Source organism: Phaethon aethereus, assembly GCF_964289735.1.
Source record: "Phaethon aethereus genome assembly, chromosome: 8".
Classification (NCBI taxonomy): domain Eukaryota; kingdom Metazoa; phylum Chordata; class Aves; order Phaethontiformes; family Phaethontidae; genus Phaethon; species Phaethon aethereus.
In genome coordinates this window covers 32,341,734-32,365,367 of record NC_138584.1, presented here as the reverse complement: position 1 = coordinate 32,365,367, position 23,634 = coordinate 32,341,734, and the positions used below count along the sequence as shown (strand labels likewise).

General features: G+C 44.8%; 1 protein-coding gene across 6 annotated transcripts in view; it reads left to right on the top strand.

Annotated features, from left to right (window-relative positions):
- Positions 1-21,564, top strand: part of DOCK7 (dedicator of cytokinesis 7) — a gene marked incomplete at both ends in the record, with an annotated part of 108,552 nt that extends 86,988 nt beyond the window's left edge. For 3 of the 6 annotated variants that reach the window (XM_082003040.1, XM_082003038.1, XM_082003037.1), the window contains 16 exons: positions 879-975; positions 1,850-1,984; positions 2,672-2,824; positions 4,008-4,166; positions 4,431-4,531; positions 5,484-5,676; positions 6,245-6,388; positions 7,350-7,481; positions 8,515-8,529; positions 13,774-13,899; positions 15,514-15,603; positions 16,307-16,543; positions 17,555-17,698; positions 18,545-18,651; positions 19,740-19,907; positions 21,522-21,564. In XM_082003040.1, the coding sequence (XP_081859166.1) occupies positions 879-975; positions 1,850-1,984; positions 2,672-2,824; positions 4,008-4,166; positions 4,431-4,531; positions 5,484-5,676; positions 6,245-6,388; positions 7,350-7,481; positions 8,515-8,529; positions 13,774-13,899; positions 15,514-15,603; positions 16,307-16,543; positions 17,555-17,698; positions 18,545-18,651; positions 19,740-19,907; positions 21,522-21,564 (2,044 nt within the window). Of the gene's footprint in view, positions 1-878; positions 976-1,849; positions 1,985-2,671; positions 2,825-4,007; positions 4,167-4,430; positions 4,532-5,483; positions 5,677-6,244; positions 6,389-7,349; positions 7,482-8,514; positions 8,530-13,764; positions 13,900-15,513; positions 15,604-16,306; positions 16,544-17,554; positions 17,699-18,544; positions 18,652-19,739; positions 20,607-21,521 lie in introns of those variants that run through there. The other 3 variants (XM_082003036.1, XM_082003039.1, XM_082003035.1) reach the window with 3 other exon arrangements.
- Between the last annotated feature and the right edge of the window lie 2,070 nt (positions 21,565-23,634).

Sequence of the window (23,634 nt, the reverse complement as noted above, 5' to 3'; positions counted from 1 at the left end):
TGGCAGGGGAGTGTTGCTGCAATACAGGTCCCAGCGCCGAGTCAGCTGCTGTCCCTTTTGTTGTGTATTTTGCTTGGAGTTTGTCAGTTCCCATGGGTCACACTCCTGCTGTGATTTGGCCTGGCATGAGTCTGTCAGAGATGGTGCCTGCAGTAGGACAGGCTGTTGTTGGGCTCTTTAAACACACTGCTGGATGTTTGCCAAACGCAGCTTGTGCTACTGAAAATAGGTGGTTGCTGCTGAATTCCTGGGGCCACCGGTGTGAATGGGTGTATGAATGTTGTAAGCCTTTCCGGGAAAGTGAGTGCTTGGCATGGAACAGCAGAACAGCGTAGTTTGTCTTGGGGAGGAAGATACTCTTCGAGAACTGTAATAGAATGTAGCTTAAACGGACAAAGATTGCACCCTCACAGCACACACTGTGCTACAAGCGGTCTGGCTGCTGGGGACAACAGTGCAGATATACTAGCTCGTGTAGCACCACCTTGTGTCCATAGCCCGTGACATAAAACCATACGTTCTGGTCCTGGTTGTGCTGTTGCATGCCTAATGATGCTACTAAACCAGTTTTGAGTTGGACTTTGATTCTAAACTGTTGTTGTTTTCCTGGGAGAGTAACAAAGTGTCAGAAAGTAGTGTGATCTCCCCTGAGCATGATGAACGTAAATCCTGTGTAAGTTTGTATATGTAAAAACCCCAAGTCTTTCTTCCTGTCCTCTTAATGGATGCATTGAAATATCCTTGTAGTGTTGTCCAGTAATAAATATACGCGTTGTGACTGGGGTTTTTCTGCTAATGTGAAACTATTTTGACTGGAAAATAGGTAGGTCTGCTTCTTAAACAGAGAGTAATTTTATTGCTTTCTTTTCTCTGATTAGATCAAGGGCAGAGATAGAACATGAGGCACTTATCGATGGAAATCTTGCAACGGAAGCAAATCTGATTATTTTGGATACGCTAGAGATAGTTGTACAGGTAAGGATGATAACAGAGAAGTAAGAGCATTATGATCACCTGGCCAGGCAGCGGTTTGTTAACCAAAACCTTCCTGCTGCTCTTAACTGCCCAAATGCTGTCAGAACTGTTCAGTTCCCCTGCTGCAGGGGGAAGGGTGGTAATGCCTCTCCTAATCCTCAGCCTGTAACAGTCTGGTTTTACATTGCAATAGCTTCCTTCAGCCTTCTTGAAAGTTGTTCCTTTTTTGTAGTATAAGAAGTGGTTGTTCACAAACTCGGTAATGAACTCTAAAAAAATTCCGTGTCCTGCCCTATTCTGACTCCTCTAGTTCTTCCCAAATCTGCCGCAAGTCATTAGGTTCCAGGTCAGCCTCCTGTATCTGTACTTACTTTGCACGGTGCAGGAAAGCTTCCAGGCTCCTTGATCTGTGTGCACAGCCCAGCTATTTTCTCACTCCCCACGGGTGAGCGAGGACACACGGCAGTTTCGTCCCCTGCTTTCTGTACAAATGAAACCTGGGCACAGGCTGCAAGCAGGCAGTAGCAGGCTTACCAAATCTGCCTCTGAGCTGCAGAGAGACCCGGGAGTCCCAAGGGTTGCACCTGAATAATCCACCACACTGTACCTCTAGTAGAACAGGGTCCCCAAAGGTCAGAGCCTCATCGGGTAGAAAGCATCATCATTCCACCGGCTTTAGCGCGTGGGTCAGGTTTCATTACCTGGGGGTGGTTGATTCAGTGATGTGACTGTTTTGCAGGCCCAGCTAAGTGGATAATTTCTCCATTATCCAAAGGGCTTTTCAACAGAGTTACTCTCTCTGTCACACAGACACAAATACACATGGGAGGTTAATTTTTTGCTCATGCAACTCTTGGTTTACTTTTGACTGCAGACTGTTTCTGTGACGGAGTCCAAAGAGAGTATCCTCGGTGGGGTGCTGAAAGTGCTTCTGCACAGCATGGCCTGCAACCAAAGCGCACTTTATCTCCAACACTGCTTCGCCACACAGAGGGCTTTGGTTTCAAAGGTGAATTCTCTGCGGGTGCTATAATATATCCTGAGCAGCATTGATGGAGGATGGGACTGTTTTCTTTCTTTGCATCGGGGTCACTTCACCAAGCGTTTATTATTTTGTGCAGTATTGATTTTCAGGAAGCGTGGTCTGGGGGTTGATAAAATCTGACTGGTTTTCATGATCAGTACCTGTATTTATGCACCTTGGGTTTGATGGCTGCATGCAAAGGTACAGTTCACGTAGCCCAAGTGTGGTGTGGGTTCCTGCTGGCTGGTGGTAAGTGGGTAGGGGCACCTAGACAGTAGGGAGCACAAAGCACAGGTGGAATTTAACCTGTATGACTCTCACTTAAAATGGATTTGTTTTACTGGGCCCATAATTTATAATTTCTCAGTTTCTCTAGGTGTACTGGGAAAAGCTCAAAGTTTTAAGCCTGAGTTTTTGGAACGGATGCAAATCGGTCTAAGGGTGTAGAAGTAGGAGCAAGTTGAGGGAGTAGGTAAAATGAGTTGCCTTCCCGTGCTTTTGCCTTACTGTACAACTGAAGTGATTCAAATTAGCATAATTCCCCTCAAAACAGAGGGGATTGGATTTCTTCTAATGCCAGATGCTCATTGCTGAGGATTGCCCTGGCGTTTTTGTCTGAGTGCTGGTTCCTGTCTGTCCAAGCACTAATTTTCTCATGTGCTGTTTTTCCAGTTCCCTGAGCTGCTATTTGAAGAAGAGACTGAACAGTGTGCAGATCTGTGCCTGAGGCTCCTGAGACACTGTAGCAGCAGTATCAGCACGATACGGTCACATGCGAGTGCCTCTCTTTACCTTCTGATGAGGCAAAACTTTGAGATTGGGAATGTGAGTAGCTTGCTGCACTGCATTAGGTTATTATTACATGTAAACTGGTGGGGACTGCTGGGCGGAGCAGTGTGTGTTCCTGCGGGAGAAAGGCTGTCGGCAGGGCTTACCGTCAAAATGAGCATGACATCCAAAGGGAAGAGAGGCACACAGAAGTGACATGACTTTGCCTAGCTCCTGATCTTGCAGTACCTCACACTGCTGGTCAGTGCCCAGCAGGAATGTCCGGTGTCAGAGTCCCAGCTGTAGGCCCAGAGTCTCTTTGCAGGCAAGCTGCCTCTCATGTTGATTTACAGAGGGATGCAGAGCCCTGCCTGGAGCATCCACTGCAGGAGTTTCCAAACCTGTCAGTTTTGAAGGTTTGCATACTCTTCAGATTGGACAGTTTGCACTTGAGGGGACTGTTTGGAGGAGCTCCCCTTTGCCTTGCTTTCCCACATCTCCAGGTGAGAGCAGAAACAGCCACACAGCCCTTTCCGTGGCACAGCTAGTATGTGTGTCCTTTCTGAAAGGGCTGTGTTAGTGGAGTTAGCAATGCTAGAATTCTGTTTTCTTCACTTCTTGCCTCTGTTTACATCTTAGCTTGAATCACCCATGTGCACTTTAAATTGTGAAGAAAATTCCCAGCCTTCACTCTTCCAGTTAGTATTTTGCAGGCATACATGTAGCTGTGTATCACAAAGTGCTCCTCCAGACTTCTTTGTTTGTGCTGCTTTAGTTACAGCCCCCCACGCTGAGTAGCAGAACTGGAGGGACCCACTGGTTCTGGGCACAGGGACTGTTAGTGGATTGATAGCAGCAAGTCAACAGTGACTCCAGTCTTTAGGCTAGACCAAACCAAAAGCAAGTCTCTAGAATGAAGGCTGTATTCACGAGGGAGTTGAGCATCATCCTGTTCAGGGTGCTTGACAGGAGAGCCAGGAGAAGGAGAGAAAACTAAAACTTTTGCAGCATAACCTTCACCTGGAACTAAATAATGCTGTCATCAGATTACAGAGTCAGCAGCACCAGAGATTTATTGTAACCACTGCTCTGTGACAGTCCTTTTCACAAAACTTGTGTTTTCTTTTTTGTATCGGGTGTCTGTCAGGAGGAGGGTGCCATGACCAGAGCACTGATGTTGCAGCAGACTGTTGTAGTATCTCCAGGGTGTTGAAATACAATAACAATTTCTCTGTTGCAGAACTTTGCCAGAGTGAAAATGCAGGTGACCATGTCTCTCTCATCCCTGGTGGGGACGTCCCAGAACTTCAATGAGGAATTTTTGCGACGTTCCCTGAAGACTATTTTGACATATGCTGAAGAAGATCTGGAACTTAGGGAGACAACATTTCCTGATCAGGTAAAAGAAATGCCCCAGAAGAAGTAGCGTGTGGTTCATTAACAAGGCTGTTCTTAAACTTTCACCTATAGCTGGAATCTGCATGTGTTCTGTGAAGGAGGTACATTTTTTTTTTTATCACCTAAGTACATAAAACTCAGGTTCTTGATTAATTAGCACACCAAGGTGCAAACACACAAAGGTTCAGAGTGACTGTGGTCCAAACATGGCAGTATGTAGCTCAAATTCCATTGCCAATTCATTACAGTAGTATATTTTTTACAGGTCCAGGATCTAGTGTTCAACCTCCATATGATCCTCTCTGACACAGTTAAAATGAAGGAGCACCAAGAAGATCCAGAAATGCTGATTGACCTGATGTACAGGTAGAGTTTATAACCGTTGCACTGCAGGGACAGTAGATGTCAGTGCTCCACATGGTGTTTGAACAAAGCTTTGTACCTACTGCACTTCCTGTGTTTAGAGCGTGAGGTATTTTATCGCTGTGAACTTTGATTATTTGTTTTTTATTAGCAATTACTTTACGACAACCTTAAACCTCTTTTACACTGCTTACCATGATTCACATTTCACCTGAAACCAACACAGTTACTTGCTGTTTGGTTTTGGACTCAGATGTTGCACATTTGAGCCCTTACAGAGCTTGTTTTTGGAGCAGTTCCAGGTCTTAGTGCTCATGGACCAATATGTACCTGTCTGTTTTGTGGTGTTGATAGGTTTTGTTTGGCATTTATGTAGCTTATCTTTGATAAAAGTAGTTTCCATTCCCCAGCAGTCTCTGGCAATCTCATCCTCCACCTGAGTAAAGACAACTCTCCCTGCTTATATCAGGGAAAATTTAAGGATCTTCCAGGACCTGTTTGCACAAAAGGCTTTTTGGTGGTGGTACATTTAATGGTCTTCCTATACAAAAGATATTCCAGAGCCATATTAAGATCCCAACTACCAAATTGCATGGTGTTGTCTGCACAAATGGTCCTGAAGGCTTCTCAGAAGGCAGCAGAGATTTTGTCATAAGCAGCCAGGCAGGTCTGCTCTGATTGTCTCACATCTTTGGCTTACCACCAGTATCCACGTGAAATATGAGCTTTGTTCAAGAGCTTCAGCAGTCCCATGTAAAAGCGTTCTGCTCTCAGGGGGTAACTGCAGTTGCTTGCCTGACACTAGCTGGCTCAGAAGTCTATAAAGTAATTTAGGGTAACTTTCCATCTATATAGCTCCTTATTTCATGTATTTCTAGATAGCCTGGCACTGAGTGTGGTTGTTATTTAAGCAGAAGTAACTAAATACTAATCACAGATGTTTCTTTTCAATTAGGATTGCAAAGGGCTATCAGAATTCCCCTGACCTGCGCCTGACGTGGCTGCAGAACATGGCTGGAAAGCACTCCGAGAGGAGCAATCATGCCGAATCAGCCCAGTGCCTGGTCCACTCTGCAGCCTTGGTGGCTGAATATCTAAGCATGCTGGAAGACCGAAAATACCTCCCTGTAGGGTGTGTTACATTTCAGGTAGGAATCATCCTCCTTAATGGATTTTGGGTTTTGTCATCTGCTGCTGATATACCGAGTATCTCCATGTGCCAGGTATTACTGTGCCTACGTACTCATACTGCACTTACTCTCTTTTGGGGAGAATGCATTACAGCAACTTCTGAAAATCTTTATTATGCTTGAAGACTGTCTTTGTTCCCCTGAGTCTTTACATCCGTAGTACCAAGTGAATCCAGTTCTTTTTATTTCTCCATTTAAGTTATGGGTTTTTACCCTCTTTGATCTAACCATTTTGTGGTGGGTGCAGTTGATGAAAGTGGTTCCTGTGACTAGTAATGTTAAGCAGGACAATACTGAGTAGAGCAAACAAGCACATACTTAGCTTTGAATGTGTAGGTGGTCCAGTCCAGTTAGTTTAAGCATGTACTGTGTTTGTTCAGAAGGAAATTAAGCAAAATGCATGTGAAAGCTGCCTCTTTAACAATTTTAGGATTTGATTGAGAATCATCTGGCTTTCAAAGTGTTGAGAGTTTTGAATGCTGTTTAAATTGAGTAAAAATATTTTATCTACATTATATCTTCTTAGAACATATCTTCTAATGTTTTGGAAGAGTCAGCAGTTTCTGATGATGTTGTATCACCAGATGAAGAAGGTATCTGTTCTGGAAAGTATTTTACAGAAGCTGGTCTGGTGGGATTGCTGGAACAGGCTGCAGCATCTTTCTCCATGGTAGAAGACTTTAATTTCTTTACCTATCTTCTTCAGCAATCTTATACTGCTGGGCAATATGAAGGAAAATGTTTTCTCTGTGTATAACTCTATTGTAACAACTTAATTTGCATGGAGCATTGGGAGTTTTAGTTGTTCAAGACAGCTCGGTTTGCCCTCTGGACTAAACTGCAAAGAACAGGATCTGGGACCAAGAGGCCTTTGTGTGTCTCCAGTGTCTTTCACTTCAACACTGCACGTTCGGGAGTTCGCAACAGTAAAGAAAGGCTGTAGTGTTCTTCCTCCTCTTCAGAAAGAGTGGGCCGAGAGCTTTATGTGAGCAGTGTTAATGAGCTGGTGGTAGTATATCCATCAGAAACCAAGGAAAGCAAGTGTATTATTTCCCACAACACAATACAAAACAGTATTCAGTGGGTTTAAGTACAAACCGCAATAACTCCAGAGCGAAGACCTAGAACCCCTGCTGCGGCTGGCTAAGCCATGCGATGCAGCGTCTCTGCCCGCTGTCAGCTGGATCCCGTTGGAGACACCCTGAGGAAACTTCACAAAGACCATCTCCTGGAGTGCCAAAAGTTGGATGTAGAAGTCACTTAGGTTGAAGATGCACTAAATAGAGTGAGCTGTACTGGGCCCTTAAGCTTCCATATTTCATTCCCATAGATTTGGTTAGGATCCTATTTAGCTTGTGGTGCTCTTGTGCATACATCCATCCAAAATAGCCCAGTTTTGATTCTGTTAATAATCTCATATATTAATAGCAACGTGTAATGCAGTAGGCTCTTGATTCCAAAGGTGACTGGGGATTTTACTCCATTCGCGTATGGGTATATTTTAAGAAAAGGTGCTGATTACATCATAGTGACACCTTTTCATTTTGCAGTTTTATAATTTAAATGCTGATAGTATGTATCATTCTCACTGTTGAATTGCTGGAGCGATCTGATGGACCTTATTTTTGTAGGCTGGCATGTATGAAGCAGTTAATGAGGTTTACAAAGTCCTAATTCCTATTCATGAAGCTAATAGAGATGCCAAGAAGCTATCCGCTATTCATGGTAAACTCCAAGAAGCATTCAGCAAGATCGTTCACCAGGTAATGATTTGAATTTTCAGCTGCAGTGTGAATGGTGAAGAAACTTCAAATGCTCAATGCAAATAAAAACTACCTATTAAGGAAAAACCATTTTAATGAGATTACACGAGGATTGTCAGATGGTGGTCCACAGTAAATGCACGGGTCACTAACAGGATTTTTTCTCTCTGGACATTTAACGTGGGAAACATGAGAGAACATCCCATACCAAGTTTCACTGTAACTTCAGAAATATCCACAAGTTAAAAATTCCAATCATCTGTCAGTTTTTCCTTTCAGATATTGTTTTAAACTATATTTTGCATGCTGCATTTCTGGGAAAAACACTGTATCTTGCCTTTAGCCTGATCGGCAACATTCAGAAATGTTGGGGTTTTATTTGTCTGTTCATATGGTGGATAAATTATTGAAGGAACCTTTCTAAACTTAGATGGTGCAAAACCCACCAACTTAAGTGCTGAGCAGTTGATGAGAAACATCAGAAGTTATCAACCCTCACAAAGCTCAACCAACCTCAGCTAAGCAGGAGGCACGAGCACTTAATACGTGCTTCTTGAGAGCTGCTATCTTCTAGGAGAGGCTCGTTGGGTGCATGCCTTTCCATCAGGGCAGGCAAGCCCTTGGCAGACCCTCCTCCAGTACGTGCCGGTGCTACTCTAAGCCCCTCACCCCAACCAGCTTTCTGGTCATGGGCTGCTGGGTACATTGTTTGTCTGTTGGTGTAGTTACCCCTATGCTGCCATCAACTGCTCAGTAGATGTTAATCAGTGCATCGATTTCATAGGATCCAGCTGAGAGTCTGGTGGTTTTTTCGGTGTTTTGGCATTGCCAGATTCCTGAGGTTAAGAGTACAGGTAGAGGACAATCATTTGAGTGTCCTACTAGGCCACAGAAGGCTGTTTTGGATGCATGATGACTTATAATCATTGAAACCGTTTCAGGTTTATGATACCTTACATTGATGGTCATGTTTTGGCCTTTGAAACTTTTTTTTGGTTTCTGTGACATGCGCTTTTTACTTTTTATTACACAGAGTACTGGCTGGGAGGTAGGTAACTCCATTTTAGTTAGTAAAGAACACTAATAGATTTTTCAGATGACTCACGCCAATGCTTGCCCACATGTGCTAGTTGTGGGTATTTCTGTTGCTGTCTGCTGTTAAAACAATTCATTAACCAAAGAAATACCAATAAACCGATTGTGGTTGTAGTAGGAAATTCTTCATAAGAAGCTGTAGGTAGTGCATGGATGCTGATGTGTTCCACTAATGAGGTTCTTTGGTGAATGAGCCACTGTATCATCACTAGTTTGTTTTTATAATTTGTTTATATTTCTTTTCATCAGCATTGACACAGAATATCATCCCTTCATACCATATTTTCACCCCACCCACAGGGGTCGATTTAAGCAATAATGCTCAGAGGTACTGAAACACAAAACCGGTCTACTGCAATGTGCAGAGCACATCTCAGAATAGACTGCTTCATTCTGTTCATTTAAGAACAATCAATTTGTTATGTGGCTGTTTATCTGGCAGTAAAATAGTTTGGTTGTGTTAACTGGAGTCAGTTTTGCTGCTTTCATTTTTGTAGAGGCTGTTTGCTCACATTTCTACAACACACACCATGAGAACCAGACATTTGGATTAAAAATAGACAAAGCAGTCTGCTTCATCCACAGCTGCACACCGCACAGCGAGTTTGATAACTCGGGCCCTAGTCCAGTCAACACAGTGGGTACATGAGTGTTGAGAAGTCTCAGAAGACATTTAAAATGTTTTGTGGATATGATGTGACATTATTTGCTTAGTCTTCAGCTGTCCAGTTAATCTCTGCTTTTCTGTGAATCAAGCAACTCAGTATGGGCCATCTCACTCCATGTTTCCACCACAGGAGAGCATTTAAGCCCACAGTTCCCAAACCAGGGCCAAGAACGAAGTTCTTGTGCATTGTGCGACACAAATAATTTGGGCTGATAATGTCTGAATGTCATTTTTAATTCTGGCCTAGCATGAAATGAAATTCAGCAGCTTAAAAGTAACCCCTGACACTTAAAGGCTGGCCCTGTAAATCGTTTGCTTGTTCCTGTGGGAAGTCCCAGCAGACGAGGCAGCACAGCAATCCGGAGTACATGTTGTAGGAGTGTAAATGGTCTGTGTTCAATAGCCAACAAACATGAAGGCCTGTGAGCATCTATTTTGATTAGTCTGCCCCTAAATCGACCCCTGAAGAAAATTCTGCCATTGGTTATGAATCTAACATCACTCAGTCATGTTTTACTGCATGGTAAAAGACACCCATGGTTTCTGTTCTCGTCTGTCATCGTGCTCCTTCATTGCCACACTTTCTCTGATCTTTGTGCTTTGTAGCTTTCAGATTTGTTGCATGTTTTGCCCTTTTTCCTTATTTTAAATACTTTAATTGATGCTTACCCTTTTTTATTTTAAAGTTTATTTGCTGCCAATTTGCTGCTTGTTTGTTTTTTGGAATTTCCCTAATTAAATACTTTCTGTTTTCTCCTCTATCGCCCTGGTTGCTGACCCTCCTCCCCACTCTTACTATTGTCTATTGTGGTAAGTTCCTACTTGTGGAATTTTTTTCCCCGCCTTTCTCCCTTTTTTCCCCTCCCGTTTCATTTTTTGTTTTACACTGTGGAACCCCTAGTTTCATTTTACCAAAGAGCTATGCCAACAGCAGGACCCCCCTTCATGTCACAAGGAAAGCAGTATTGCCAACTACAAGCACTGAAGCATCCTGAGTCTGGCACCAATGCATTTCTGAGACCTGCTTAAACATACCAAGTGGTGGGTTTTTCTGTTTGTGTGTTGGTTCATTGAATAAATGTCAAATTAATTATTTTTGTTTACTTTCCAGTTAGGAAAGTTGTTAGGAAAAATCTTTTCATGCTATGCCATGAGAATTCAAAACTGCTTTTTAAAGTATGCAGGGTGAGGTTGCCATCAAAGAGCAGGACTCCAGGAGCTGGTACTTTCAAAAAATCAATATTGGAAGACTTGTCATAGTTGGCAACACTGCAAAGGACCTTGGGTTAAAATTGAGCGAGAAAATAAAAATGCTTAGTTTGGTAAAGGTGGTTTGATTTCGCATTCTGCACCGTGTGTATGAAGGAGTTACTTGTATTCCTACATACTTGGGGCTGACTCTGCCTTCAGGCAGCTGCTACTGTGTTGGTCTTGGTGAAGAAAGCATATAATCACTCTTGCGTCTGATTTTTCAAATATTGTTGGCAAAGCTTTTTGTCTGCGTGCAAGAGATAACTCTAAAACTTTATTCCCAGCAATTTTGAAAGGTATTTACCATGCATAATAACAAATCATAAACCTTCATAAATCATGATGGCTGTTATGTGCTCTGCCAGTTCTGTAATGGCTATTCAGTGTTCACCTTCATTCTCTTCGCCTCCCAAAGACCTATTATTTTTCATAAAATAATAGGAGATAAAATGCTTTTAATAATTTCTCCCTCATATCTGCATTTTTAGCTCTTTTCAGAAACAAGACCATGGAGTATTTTTAAGTTATTTCTTTTGTTTTTAGTACTGTGATTAGATAGACTTTGGTATTGGCTAAACTTCAATTAAAAGATCCTAGTACAGAGCTGTCCCGTGTTCTTAACGCTAGGCAAGAAACTGAGCACTCCTAATCTCAGGGGGCTGGCAGCTACTGAATGTCTGTGTGAGGCAAGGAAGAGCCCGTAGGTGTTTGCTCTCCTGGAGGAGTGTGTTTGCAGCCCCTTGCTTCCAGGTACAGACCCCCGACAGGAGTCACAGGCGTTTCGTGGCTGATGGATCCAGGGCTTTGTGGGGAGATGTTTCTGTCGCAGTAGGGGCTAACCAGCGCTCCTCGCTGCCAGCTTTTCTCCCCGGGATCCTTATGATAACTGAGTTTCAGCGACTAGGTTTGTCAGGAGAAGCCAGAGCAGCTGGTCTTCATGACGATGAACAAGTTTATAAGCTGGGAGCTGCCTTCACATGGGGGCACTGAATCTCACCAGGCTTCCCTGCTGCTACTGCTCCTGGGACTTCCCAATGCCCTATTACTCTTATTTTATGCATTTAGTAAATGCCACCAGAACTCCTTATTCATTGATGCTGATCAACAGACAGCATTTTCTTCCTCACTCACTGTTATTTTTACAGCAACATAAATGCACACTGCCTGTAACGAATAGTTGTCTGGGCAGATGTCCACATGGCAGATACTTTGTGGGGACCAGGTTCTGCAAACACTTCATAGCCTGGAAGTCACTCGTCAAGTAGGTAGGCAAAAACACCTGAGCTAGAAGAGCAGCAGTGTGTCCTCCATCAATGGGGTCTGCCCTGCACCCATGGGTTGGAGCAGGATCCCACCGACTTCCACGTGGAGCGTGCCCAGGCCCCGTATAAGGTTTGGGGAGATATTTTGTATGGCGGTTCCCCTTGGGCAGACACGATGCTACCTTGGGAAATGCTTTGAGAAAGGAGCCCTGCAATCAGAGTCTTCTGCCTATAACGCTGAGATTGAATTGAAAAAAATAGCATAGGAAGCTGGAAATGCTGGGCATTGAGGGATTTCAGCGTGGGTAGTATTGTCCGTGTTGTGCTTCTGGGGATGGCTGTGGTGTGGCGAAACCCCGTAGTCTGCGCTGGCAGTGGAGCTGGATGAAGGCCTCTCTCTGGAGGAGGGGTGCTTGAAGGGACGGGCTAGAGCAGGCGTCCGAGGAGCCGCCCGCGACACGTTAAGCATATGAGCAACTCTCGGTGCAGCTCCTTGTTTTCTTAAATCGGAGCGTGTGTCTACGCTCTCGCCAAAGCAGAGACAATGAATTTGTATCTGTTGATGTCCCATAGTGAAGCCAAGATGTGGCCCGTGTGTATTAGGCAAGACTTCTGCTGGCTCTGGTCACTTCAGGCTTCACTTCCACTTCAGAGCTGGGCGTCGGTGAGCTTCACCCCCCTGAGGGCGCTTGGGGCGGGCAGCAGCCCTCACCCCGAAAAGGTGACGCCGCGTCCTCCTGGCTGCGCCTCGGGCGAGAGGAGCCAGAGCCGTGCCCGGGCAGCTCCGGTATGACGGCCCAGAGTTTCCTCCAGGCCAAGAGAAGGTGGTGGCTTGCCGGGACGGTGCTTTTACCAGTCTCTGGAGTTTACCTGAGCGTGGGTTTTTTTTTTTTAGTTTGGCTTATTTATCCTCTTTGCCTTCCATAGATCATGTTCACCATCACCACAAGAGATCAGTTTTTGCCATAGCAAAATACTAACAAAAAAATCATACATGGCAGCCAAGACATCTCTAAGTGCTTTTGAAACCAAACGCTAGCCCAGATTCAGAAACATTGAGCGTTATATACTACATCACACTTTCTCACGAGAGTAAAGGTGAACATTTCAGAGTTTCTTGCTGAAAGGCATTTCTGGTTTGTGCATGCAGCGTGAGATTTTTTTAACAAAATCAAAGGTGTGATTAATTTTTAAAGCGTTTTTCTTCTCTCTCTCCTAATCAGATTTTCTTCGTTACTTTTCCAGCAAAAATCTTTCTTGTTTCTCTACTTTCGTTGCACTTCTGGGCCAAATTCACCACTGGCTCAAATGGAAGCAGGTACATGATACAGTGGATTGCATCTGCTTTCACCAGGAGTGACTTTGGCCCTCTGTACTAGACATTAGTTACTAGAAGAGAACGTAACACCTTCCAGTTGACATGCTAAAAAGCACTTGGTGTGCGTGTGAGTGAACTGGACATGGACTTCGGCCCAATCCTGCAATTACTTGAGAGTGGATTAGGGAGGCTCTGGTGTGGGTGATTCTCAGGGGTGTCTGTGTGCGATATCCTCGCTGCGTGCCGCACGATGTCAGCGACTGGACTTCCCCGTGCCTGTGCCTACAGGCTGCGGACCAGGCTAAGGGGTGTCTGCACAGGGTTTGGAGAGCCTGAAGTAATTACCCAAATGAAGGGACTTGCCTTTGACTGTTCCTCAGAGACATCCGACACCTCCAGACTCCTCCTGGGGTGGGAAAAGTCGTTGCAGGGTTGGGCTAATGGTCCTAACTGATCCATGTAATTTTATGTTAGTTTATCATTTCATTGCGGTGTTTGCTTCTAAGTGCATTCATGCTGAGTTCCAGATGTGTTTTTCTTTCCCTTCTTTCTTTCTTTCTTTCTTTCTTTTTCTCCTTGTTTTTTAATTTCTTTTTTCTTTTGCATAAATTCAGGAGCCTGCCTGCAGCTATGCTTGGGGATATATGCATGTCTCCACACTGAAATAACCTTTTGTTTCTCCAAACCTAGGATGGAAAGAGGATGTTTGGCACCTACTTCCGAGTTGGTTTTTATGGAACTAAATTTGGAGACCTGGATGAGCAAGAGTTTGTTTACAAGGAACCCGCGATAACAAAGTTAGCTGAAATTTCCCATAGGCTCGAGGTGAGATGATTGTGGCTGACCTCAAATACTGTCTGTGAGTTGCAGTTTAACTCTTTTTTAACTATCAGTTATTTAAGAGCTGCGTCGCCAAATTACAGGAAGTGGTGGAAATTAAAATTGTTGGGCAAACCCAGCACTGTGCCTCTTGGAGCCTGATGCAAGGCTGAGCTTAGAGAAACTATCGCTTGGCAAAACAGTTTGCAGAGTCCCATGCAGTGACCCAGAGCTGGGCCTGATGTCTCCTGTCCTCTTGCCCGTGCCATCTCTGCAGGAGGCAGGAGAAAGGCAGGGAGAGGAGTCCAACAAGTTTTCCCTGATCTTGCTCCGAGAGCTTCAGACCTGCTAAGATAATTCAAGAGTTCGGGGCGGATCATGCTGTGTTTGTGTATCTCTTCAGCCGCCTGGTGTAAATGGGATGACCTGGGCTTGAAAAAAGGTTGTGATGCCTTTCAGGATCTGACTTTCAGAAAGTATTGCATTTTGCTGTCATTTTTTGCCTACACATCATTTTCCTCTCTCTTAGAGATTGAACCCTCTTCAGGTGGCTGAATTTCAGAGCCCCTGAAGCAGGACATGACAAGTCTGAAGTTTGTTTCAGCCGTGAACAAGCAAAGGCAACTCCGATTAATCTAACTGGGACTTGGGTGCAGCTGCAGGTACCACGCAGTGATGATCTGTACCATGTAATGGTTAGTCTGGCCTGGGTTTGTGCCAACTAACCTGTGTCTAGATAATGTCACAGAATCACAGAATCATTAAGGTTGGAAAAGACCTTTAAGACCATCAAGTCCAACCATCAACCCAACACCACCATGCCCACTAAACCATGTCCTGAAGTGCCACATCCACATGTTTTTTGAACACCTCCAGTGATGGTGACTCCACCACCTCCCTGGGCAGCCTGTTCCACTGTTTGAACACTCCTCAGGAAAGAAATTTTTCCTAATACCTAGTCTAAAGATACACCTGTCTGTGTCTTAGCACAGTTTGAGAGACAGCATGGGTCAGAGACTGTTCCCGGTAAGCACCGTGGGCAGACGACGCCATCCCCAGTGGGAAAGGAAGAGCATTTAACAGCATGGCTCTGGGCAGACCTGGCCCTCTGTTAGTTGCTAGAATAGATCTGATGTCACGTTGTTGCTCACAACAATTCAGCTGCTGTCACGTTGCGCTGAAAGCAGCAGCGTTGTTTGAGATTTAAGCGCATGAAACTGATTTCAGAGTCCGGCCGTTCGCCCAGCCCAGCAAAACCGTGCTCTGCTGCGGCACCTGATTTCCAGGCAGATCCCGTATTGACCCCAGTTTTCAGTTGAGCTCACAGACACACAGTGAGCTCAAATGGCTTGTTCAGAACCACACAGCGTGTGTGCGCGTAGTTGGAAGGCTCCCGAGTTCTCCTGCCTTCCAGGGCGTTAGGCTTGTTTTTTCCTGTTGCCCCTGGAATGCGACTGATTTAATTCTCCTAGGTTCAGCAGATCACATTCAGACCTGGCACGGCTACTGTTGAAGGCATGTGGAGTTTCACCTCCCCTGAAAATGCCTTTGTCTCTCCAACCCCCATCTCTGACGGCTGCATTTGATGGTTTCTTTCAATGCTTTTGCTCTTGATTGTAGGGCTTTTACGGAGAACGGTTTGGTGAAGATGTGCTTGAAGTGATTAAGGACTCAAACCCTGTGGACAAATGTAAACTAGATCCTAACAAGGTAAGAGCACAAGTACAGGTTTCGAGGTAGAACAGGCCCTGAATGTGTGCAAAAGCAATGGAACAAATCCTGCCCTGAATTCCACCAAGCAGGCAATGAAATCCATGTACAGAGCATCTTGTGGCTGCTGGGGATGAGAGTTGGGGAAAACCCTCCGCACAGAATTAGCCATTTCGTTCCCCGCCCCAGGCCCTGCCCTGGCAGCGGTTGGTGGGAAGGGAGGGGACGGAAGGACGGCGGAGGCCCAGGCTGCGTTGGCCTTTCTCTGCAGTCTCCGCTGAGCGGAAGGAGGGGAGTTTGCCGTTCACTGGCCGCTGGCTTTTTTGCAGCTGCAGCATTTTGTCGTTCTTGTGCCCTGTCCTTTCAGCGTAGCAGAGGTAACAGGGCCATGCCTGGGAAGCAGGACTGTGGCTTAGGGCAGGGCATTATCTGCAAGGGAGGGAAGGAAACGCTTCATGTGAAGAGCGTGAGAGGAGCGGGGCAGTGTGCCGCATTTTATCCAGGCCAGAAACTCCTGAGCAGCTACCAGCACCCCTAGTCCCTGTCAAGGGGACTGATTTTTCTGGGTAAAGGAAAAAACAATCGCAGTTTTTCCAGAGGAAAGAAAGCAAACTGGGTTACTGCACTGCTAAAAAGCAGGGCGTAGGAGTCGGCTCTCCGCTGGCACTGTACCTCACCGTGCACACCTGGGTCCCTCCTGCAGGCCTACATTCAGATAACCTACGTGGAGCCGTACTTCGACACGTACGAGATGAAGGACAGGATAACTTACTTTGACAAAAACTACAACTTGCGGCGTTTCATGTACTGCACGCCCTTCACGCTGGACGGCCGAGCTCACGGGGAGCTGCATGAGCAGTTCAAGCGCAAAACGATCCTGACGACGTCCCACGCTTTCCCTTACATTAAAACCAGGATAAACGTCATCCACAAAGAGGAGGTGAGGCCTGCGCTCTCAGGGGCTTCCTGTGTTTGAAGGGGAATGTTATCCGTGACTAAGGCAAGCGGATGTTGCCGAAATTCTTGCATAATGTACTATTGTATGTGAGGTTTGATAGCATGGCACGTCCCTTCACATGTCACATTAACACAGGTGCTCCCTCCTGGCCATCACTAGTCTACCTTTCCCTGCTCCGCTAAAGACGCAGGAATTCAGCAGAGAGCGAGAGCACACAGCGCCGTCGTGAGCTGCCCTGGCTGTCCACTGCAGGGGCTGTGCATGAGACCCCTTTATTTTGATTTTAAGAATGCCTCGTTTCTATCAAACTTTTTCCTGTTCCTATTCAACCTAAACTACACCCAGACCGCTTCAGAAATGCGGTATGTCCTGCCATCTCTGTCACCAGTGTATCCAGCTCACAGCAGCTGGTGTACGCAGGGCCCGTGGCGAGCTTTGTAGTAATGCAGGTTGTTCCCTTCTATTCTGCTTGAACAACGTGTCCTGTTGCTGTGTGTTACAGCTCACTTGCATGGCCTCAACGGACCCAGGCCACTGGAGTCCTGAGGCCTTATAGAGAGGTTTATCCCAAAGCTGTGTTAATTTTTGGGTAGGTAGGAACTGATGTGGTGCCTGGCGCATAATGAAAAACACATTTTCATGCAAGGCAGGGGACCTGCGGGTGTTTAGGCACTGACATAGTGCTGTAACCGTGGGTAGTTGGTTGCAGTGAGCACAAAGGGACATGAGTCTGCCTCCTCAGAGGCAATCTGAGAAAGCTCTTGAGTACCCAGATGTAGAAACACATTTAAAAATCAAACTTTTTCTTGATGTTCCTAAACTAAGACTAAGAGGATGCATTTCTAAAGTGCTTCTGTCCAGACTGTCAGTCCTGTTGGTGTCTTCCACCACTTCAGTATGCCACCCCAAAGTGACCTTGGTGTTTCTGAAAGTATGTGTCTGGTTGACAATCTCAGCCATAACGAGCGTCCTCTGTTCTGGCTACTTGCTTAGATCATTTTGACGCCTATTGAAGTTGCCATAGAGGACATGCAGAAGAAAACACAGGAATTAGCTTTTGCAACCCACCAAGACCCTGCGGACCCAAAGATGCTGCAGATGGTGCTGCAAGGATCAGTAGGTACCACCGTAAATCAGGTGAGGATCGCTGTCCAAGTTGGAGACACTGGGGTAGTGCCTGTGGCTCAGTGTTGGGCCTTATTTCTAAATTACCGTGGATCTTTTCCCCTGTCCAGTCTGTGGGATGTGTTTAAGGTCACTGGTGGGTCTAGACCAGCTGCTCTCAGCGACTTTGCCATTTGAGTAAGAGTCCTGAAAATGCGGTTAGATCTGGAAAGTGGCTGAGAAGAGACAGCCCTCCTCCTCCAGTTACCTGCTCCTTCCTGGCATTCAGTTGTTTCTGCCTGCTTCTCCTTCTCCCTTAAACAAACAAAAAAAAGTTTTATTACTTTCCCTTTGGTTAGCCAGGCTCTGGTGGGTGTCCTGCAGTGGTTTTTGAACAAAATGGAAAGCAAAGCTAGTGAATGGAGAAAAATTGAGGAAAAACTGAGGGAGTATGAGCAAAGATCTACTAATGCACAAACTGGAAAAAAATCAGCTGGAGTTTCAAGTTCTGGGTTGAGTTTGCAGAGCTGGCAAACACTTCCTTGGTTCCATCTGCATTGTTTAAACTTTGTCTTAGTTGTGAGTTGAGCAAACTTTGTTAAAAGTCTCTATAAGAGAAAACAAATGTAGAATCTGTGCATTTTCTCACAGTGTTTTCCAAAAGCAGAGTTTTATTTAAAAAAAAAAAGCAGCTAAAAGAGATTCAGTTGTCATGATGTTTGGTGATTTATGCCAGATTTACCAGCTGCAATTCTTCAAGATGCATTCTGTACGGAAATGTTGCGTTTTACAAATGTTTCTGTGTGCAAGAAGTTTCTCCAGCAATTGGATATGACACATGGTTCCAAGAAACTTACTTTTTGTCTTCTGCTCCTAAAGGGACCATTAGAAGTTGCACAAGTTTTCTTGTCTGAAATACCCAATGACCCAAAGCTCTTCAGACATCATAACAAACTACGGCTCTGTTTCAAAGACTTCACGAAAAGGTATGGAGTGTTGTCTTCAAACTGCCTGACAGATGCAGTTATTGCTACCACACCAGACAGGAACATATGCAGTAACACAGGGGGTATCGGGAGAGAGGAGTATTCGTGTTGTAACTCCGTCTGTCCAGTTCCCATATGCAGCTGTATTCCTCAGCTGCTCAGCTGGTTCCCTGTTTCTCTGGTGCTGCAGGTCCATGACTTAAGTCGGATCAAGTGGCTGAGGTCATTTGGCTTTGCTCTTTATCAGGAATGAATTAATGATCACAGTTCAGTTGTGAACAAGTGTTCCTGTTTCAGAAAACACAAGTAGCCACACTCGCACAAACCAACTCACAGCTTGGCAGGGTCAGGAGAAACTGCTGAATTGGCCAGGAGATTTAATTTCCTTCTGAAGTGAATTTCTCCAAACAGAGTGGAAGCATGCTGTCAGGATTCTCTCAAGAAATGTGCTGGCTGCTCTGCTTTCCTCTTGAGTAATGCAAACTCTAGTCTCCGTCCAGCATCATTTGCAAACACCAAGTAATTTTAAAAAAAAAAAAAAAAAAAAAAAAGGAAATAAAAATGTTCCATACAAATAGATCCAATGGCAGTGTAATTTTCCCATGCGTAATAAGTGGCATTGATGATACAGTTCTTTTCATACCCTTTGTTAAAATGACAACTTTCCAAGTAGAAGAGTTCCTGATGAACATCTCCTAGTCTGCTCTTTATTAATCTTTCCTGGGGAGAGCCGTAGATCTACCCATCTTTAAATCCTCTTGGACTGGAAGTGGCTATGTGGAGATCAGCTTTTCATTTCTCTTCGGGGAGGATAAACGTAACTGGAGAGTAAATTAAAATTAAACAGGAGTTGCCACTCTGGAAGTGAAATGGAAATTAGAAATATGACAAGCTCTCCTTTCCCCATAGACACCAACTGGTTTAGCTGAGCCTTTATTACCCAAAAGACAAGATAGAGGATATTATGTGTCATCCCAAAGGAACAGAATTTTTTTTTTTTTTTTTTTTTTTGTACTAATAGATTAAGAAGTCTCTAGCAAGCAGGTCCTTTTTTATGTGCCCAAGTTTCACAGGGCTGTGTTTTCTAGATGCGAAGATGCTCTGCGCAAGAACAAGAGCCTGATCGGTCCGGACCAAAAGGAGTATCAGCGAGAACTTGAAAGGAATTATCACCGGTTAAAGGAAGCTCTACAACCTTTGATAAATCGAAAGATCCCACAGTTGTATAAGGCAGTGCTGCCGGTCACTTGCCACAGGTGGATATTTGATTTTACTCTTTCAGCAGAGATAAGTAGGGTGTAAAACTGGGGTGCCTGATCTTCCTGGTGAACCTGTGACATCTATTTCTTTTCAATTATGGCTCTTTTAGCTGAGTCCATGCCTTTTCCCTTCTGTCCTGCCCTCAGAGCACATCCCCTTCCCAGCAGTTATGGTGTTTGCAATGGTTCCTTTTTTTCCTGAATCAATGAGAATTTTTTTTTTTTTTCATCCTGCATCCCATTCTTTTTAGATTCAAAACCAGTCTTAGTGTGGCAGGACTTGGGCATTTGTTTGTTCCCAGTGGAACTGGGATGAGGAGCTTCAGGGGCAGACAGGGTGGAAAAACAGTTGGTGTCTTCCATGCTGGAAGACTAGTCAGCTGGAGTCTGGGCTTGACTGAGTTGGCAATGAGACTGAACGTAAAAGCCCCACCGGGAATGTATGAAGCAGGTCAGAGCCCGTAGCACTGTAACCCGCCGGCACCGCGGCTGAGCAGGGGCACTTGGGTGCGTAAAGCTGCTAACAAGGCTCTGGCTCCCAGAACAGGAGCAGGACTGTTTCCCAGCAGGTACCCTCCCCGTAATCTTTGGGTTGCCAACTCCTGCTGTGTCCCCCGTCAGCAAGGCAGGCTAACGCCATCCAGCAAGACTGCCCCGGCATCGTGGCCTCACAGCAGTGACTGGCGTGGGGGGTATTTTTTTGGAAAGAGCATCGCTGGCACTGAGCAGGGCAGTGACGGTGCCTTTAACAACAGACCCTTCAGGAGATGTGTGTGATTGTGGACTTCAGCTCATGTCCGTGCCCTTGGTTTAGGAGAATACAGCCTGGGTTTTGAACCTCGCCTTATCTAAGTGTTTAGAGGTGAAGAGCAAGAGGGAACATAAATAATGTTGTGAAAAAGAGAAACTCAGCAAAATTCCATTATTAAAAGAGCGAGACTTAGTGCTGGATGAAGAAGGAAACGAGTGTCCCTGGCTCACATGGCAGTGCTTAGCGATGTGTCTGTGGCTGAATTTGATGGATTTTTCTGTCAGCTGAATACTGCGGAAAGGTGGCCTTTCCTCATTACCCGGGTTCATGACTTTTTAAGCTCTCCCCAGATCACATACCGTGTCCTAGCTATCCTCTGCTGGAGTCAGTTTTCACTGGCTGGGCTTGGGTGGGGTGGGAGGAACAGTGCTTCCCTCCCCACCCAAGGGGGAAACCTCACAAGCACTTTTGTCATGATAATTATTTTCTAATCTTGTGAAATTCAGCCTGTGCAGGGAATCTGATACAGGTATTCCAGGCAAATTCCACTTAGAGATTTATTTGGTAGACTGAAATAAGATTTCAGTAGCGCGGGTGGTTTATGCTGCTTCTCTGCACGTGAATTGAACTTGCCGTCAGCTTTCGCATCAGTAAACCTTGGGCAGTTATATGATCCCAGCTACAGACCCAAACCCAATTCATCTGAAAAGCATGTTAATGAGTTAATGTCAGTGGCCTTAATTTTTCTAGTAGCCAGCTGTAGAAAATACTGGAAATCAAGTACAGAATCATTCATCTGACGAGACTTCTTATTTCATCATGGAAAATATGAGCTCATCATTGTATTTTCTCTCCCTCAGAGACTCCTTCAGCAGGATGAGCCTTCGCAAAATGGATATCTAAACGAGTTAAAAACCAAAATAAAAAAGCACTTAAAGTTAAGGTTTTGAAAAGAAAGAGCCTTGTTATCAGCGCTGGGAATCAAAGAAGTTTTATTGTGAAATAAAACTTGGACTTCATCCTGGACATCACATACACCTCTTCCTCCATCAAAGTGTTCAGTGGCCAAAAATCATTCTGAATTGTCAAATGTAGACTTATCAATGTTTGAAAAAAATCATGACAGTGGTATCCAGAGTATTGGTGATAAGCTGTAAACTTACCTGTTTTTTAAGGCATTTTTATGACTCAAAGGTACACTAAACGCATTTACCTTTATTTATAGCATTACCTAATGTTAAATTTATTTACTTTTAGTTCATATATTTAATTTATATTAGGACCATACGCAAATGCATTTTTGAAGTTTTTAATGTAGTGATGATGGTTATTTTGATGGTACTATTAAATATGTGAATGTTTACACTTTAATTCCCTGTGCATTGGACTTCAGAACTCGCCATCCTTGGGAAAAAAGTTCAGAGCAAGGTAAGTCTCACAGTAATGTTTCTTAACCAACTGGTGATTTTTTTTTTTACTGTCCCTATCCTTTCTCCTTTGTAACTCTGAATACAAATTGCTGCAAAGAAAAATAATTCCATCTGTAGCCAGCAGAAGAATTGAGGCGCATCTTGTTACCACTTTACCTCCTTCGGTACCAGTGAAGGGGAGTTTCCGCGTGACAGCCGTGTGTACGTGGTCGTTTCCACCAGCTCGGAAGGCCAAACAGCGCAGTAATCTCATCATGACTTTAAATTACAGTTCAGCTTAGCAGTGTACATGCAACTGGACTGCTTTTCTGTGCTCCTTTTTCAATGCAAAAACTTACGGTGAAGAAAAACGGAAAGTGGTGTCACAGTTTAACTTAAAAGCTTACATAGAAAGCATTTGTTGCATTGCTATTTATGTAAAGAAAAACATCTCCTTTACTGCAGTTATTTTGGTGGCTAACACAGCGCTTTGAGGAAGCATCAGAATTGGAGCTGAGTACACAAGTCCTAAATCTAGCCCTTTATATTTTCCCTCTCTGTATTGAACAGGGTTCCTTGGAAGAGATGGTATGTGATGAAACAGAAGCTTATTCTCTCTCTATAAATACCTAAATATGCATACATATACATATATATGTGTATATATATAAAAAACCAAATTTTATAAACGTACTTGTTATATATATAAAAATATAAGAAAAAATTTGGTTTTCTACCTGAGCTTTTAAGATAGCAAACAAAAACAACTATACATCATCACTTCCCATTTGTGAGTATTTGACTTCTGAAAGCTAAATGGTTTTTACCTTCACTTCTAACATACACATTCCTGTATGTTAGAAGGTGCTGGGGGAGTGTTTCGGTGGGGTTCACCCCCTTCTGTTGTAGCACCTGTAGCTGCAGCAAGTGCCCACCCTTAGGGTGGGGATGGTCGGTTTTATTCTCGATACTTACTTAGGTTATTGGTGGCTGCCTGTCGGCGTGCCGGCAGCAGGACGGTGCTTCTCTCACTGCTGAGCAGGGCTGGAAAGACACCGACCGCGGCTCGGAGCCACCACGGGCCGTAGGTGCGCGGCCCGCCCCGGCAGGACGGGCCCCGGCGGGACGGCGCAGGGCGCGGCGCGCAGGGCACGCTGGCTGCGGCCGAGGCCTGTGCCGGGGATGGGAGAGCGGTGCTGCCGATTTTCGCTCCTCCCGTGCTCTTTTGTTCCAACGGCTTCGTGGCGGTGGCGCGTTTCAGTAGCGTGAGTGCAGTGCTCTTCTCAGCGTGCCGGTTGCTGACCGTTCCCCTTGAACATAAGTAATCCCGGACTAGTTCTGTGTTACGGGTTATACCACAGGAAAGCCTGCATGGAACTTCTTGCATGAAGAAAAACTACTTTTTTTTTTCTTTTCTTTCTTCTGAGACATTTCAAAAGCCTATTGCAAAGCCCAGGGGTGCTGACAAGGCTTTGGAAGCTGTGTGGGAGTCATGGACTCTCATAACGGAAAATATTAAGGAAGGATTTATATGAAGAGGCTTTTACAAAGTGAAAAGGGGAAA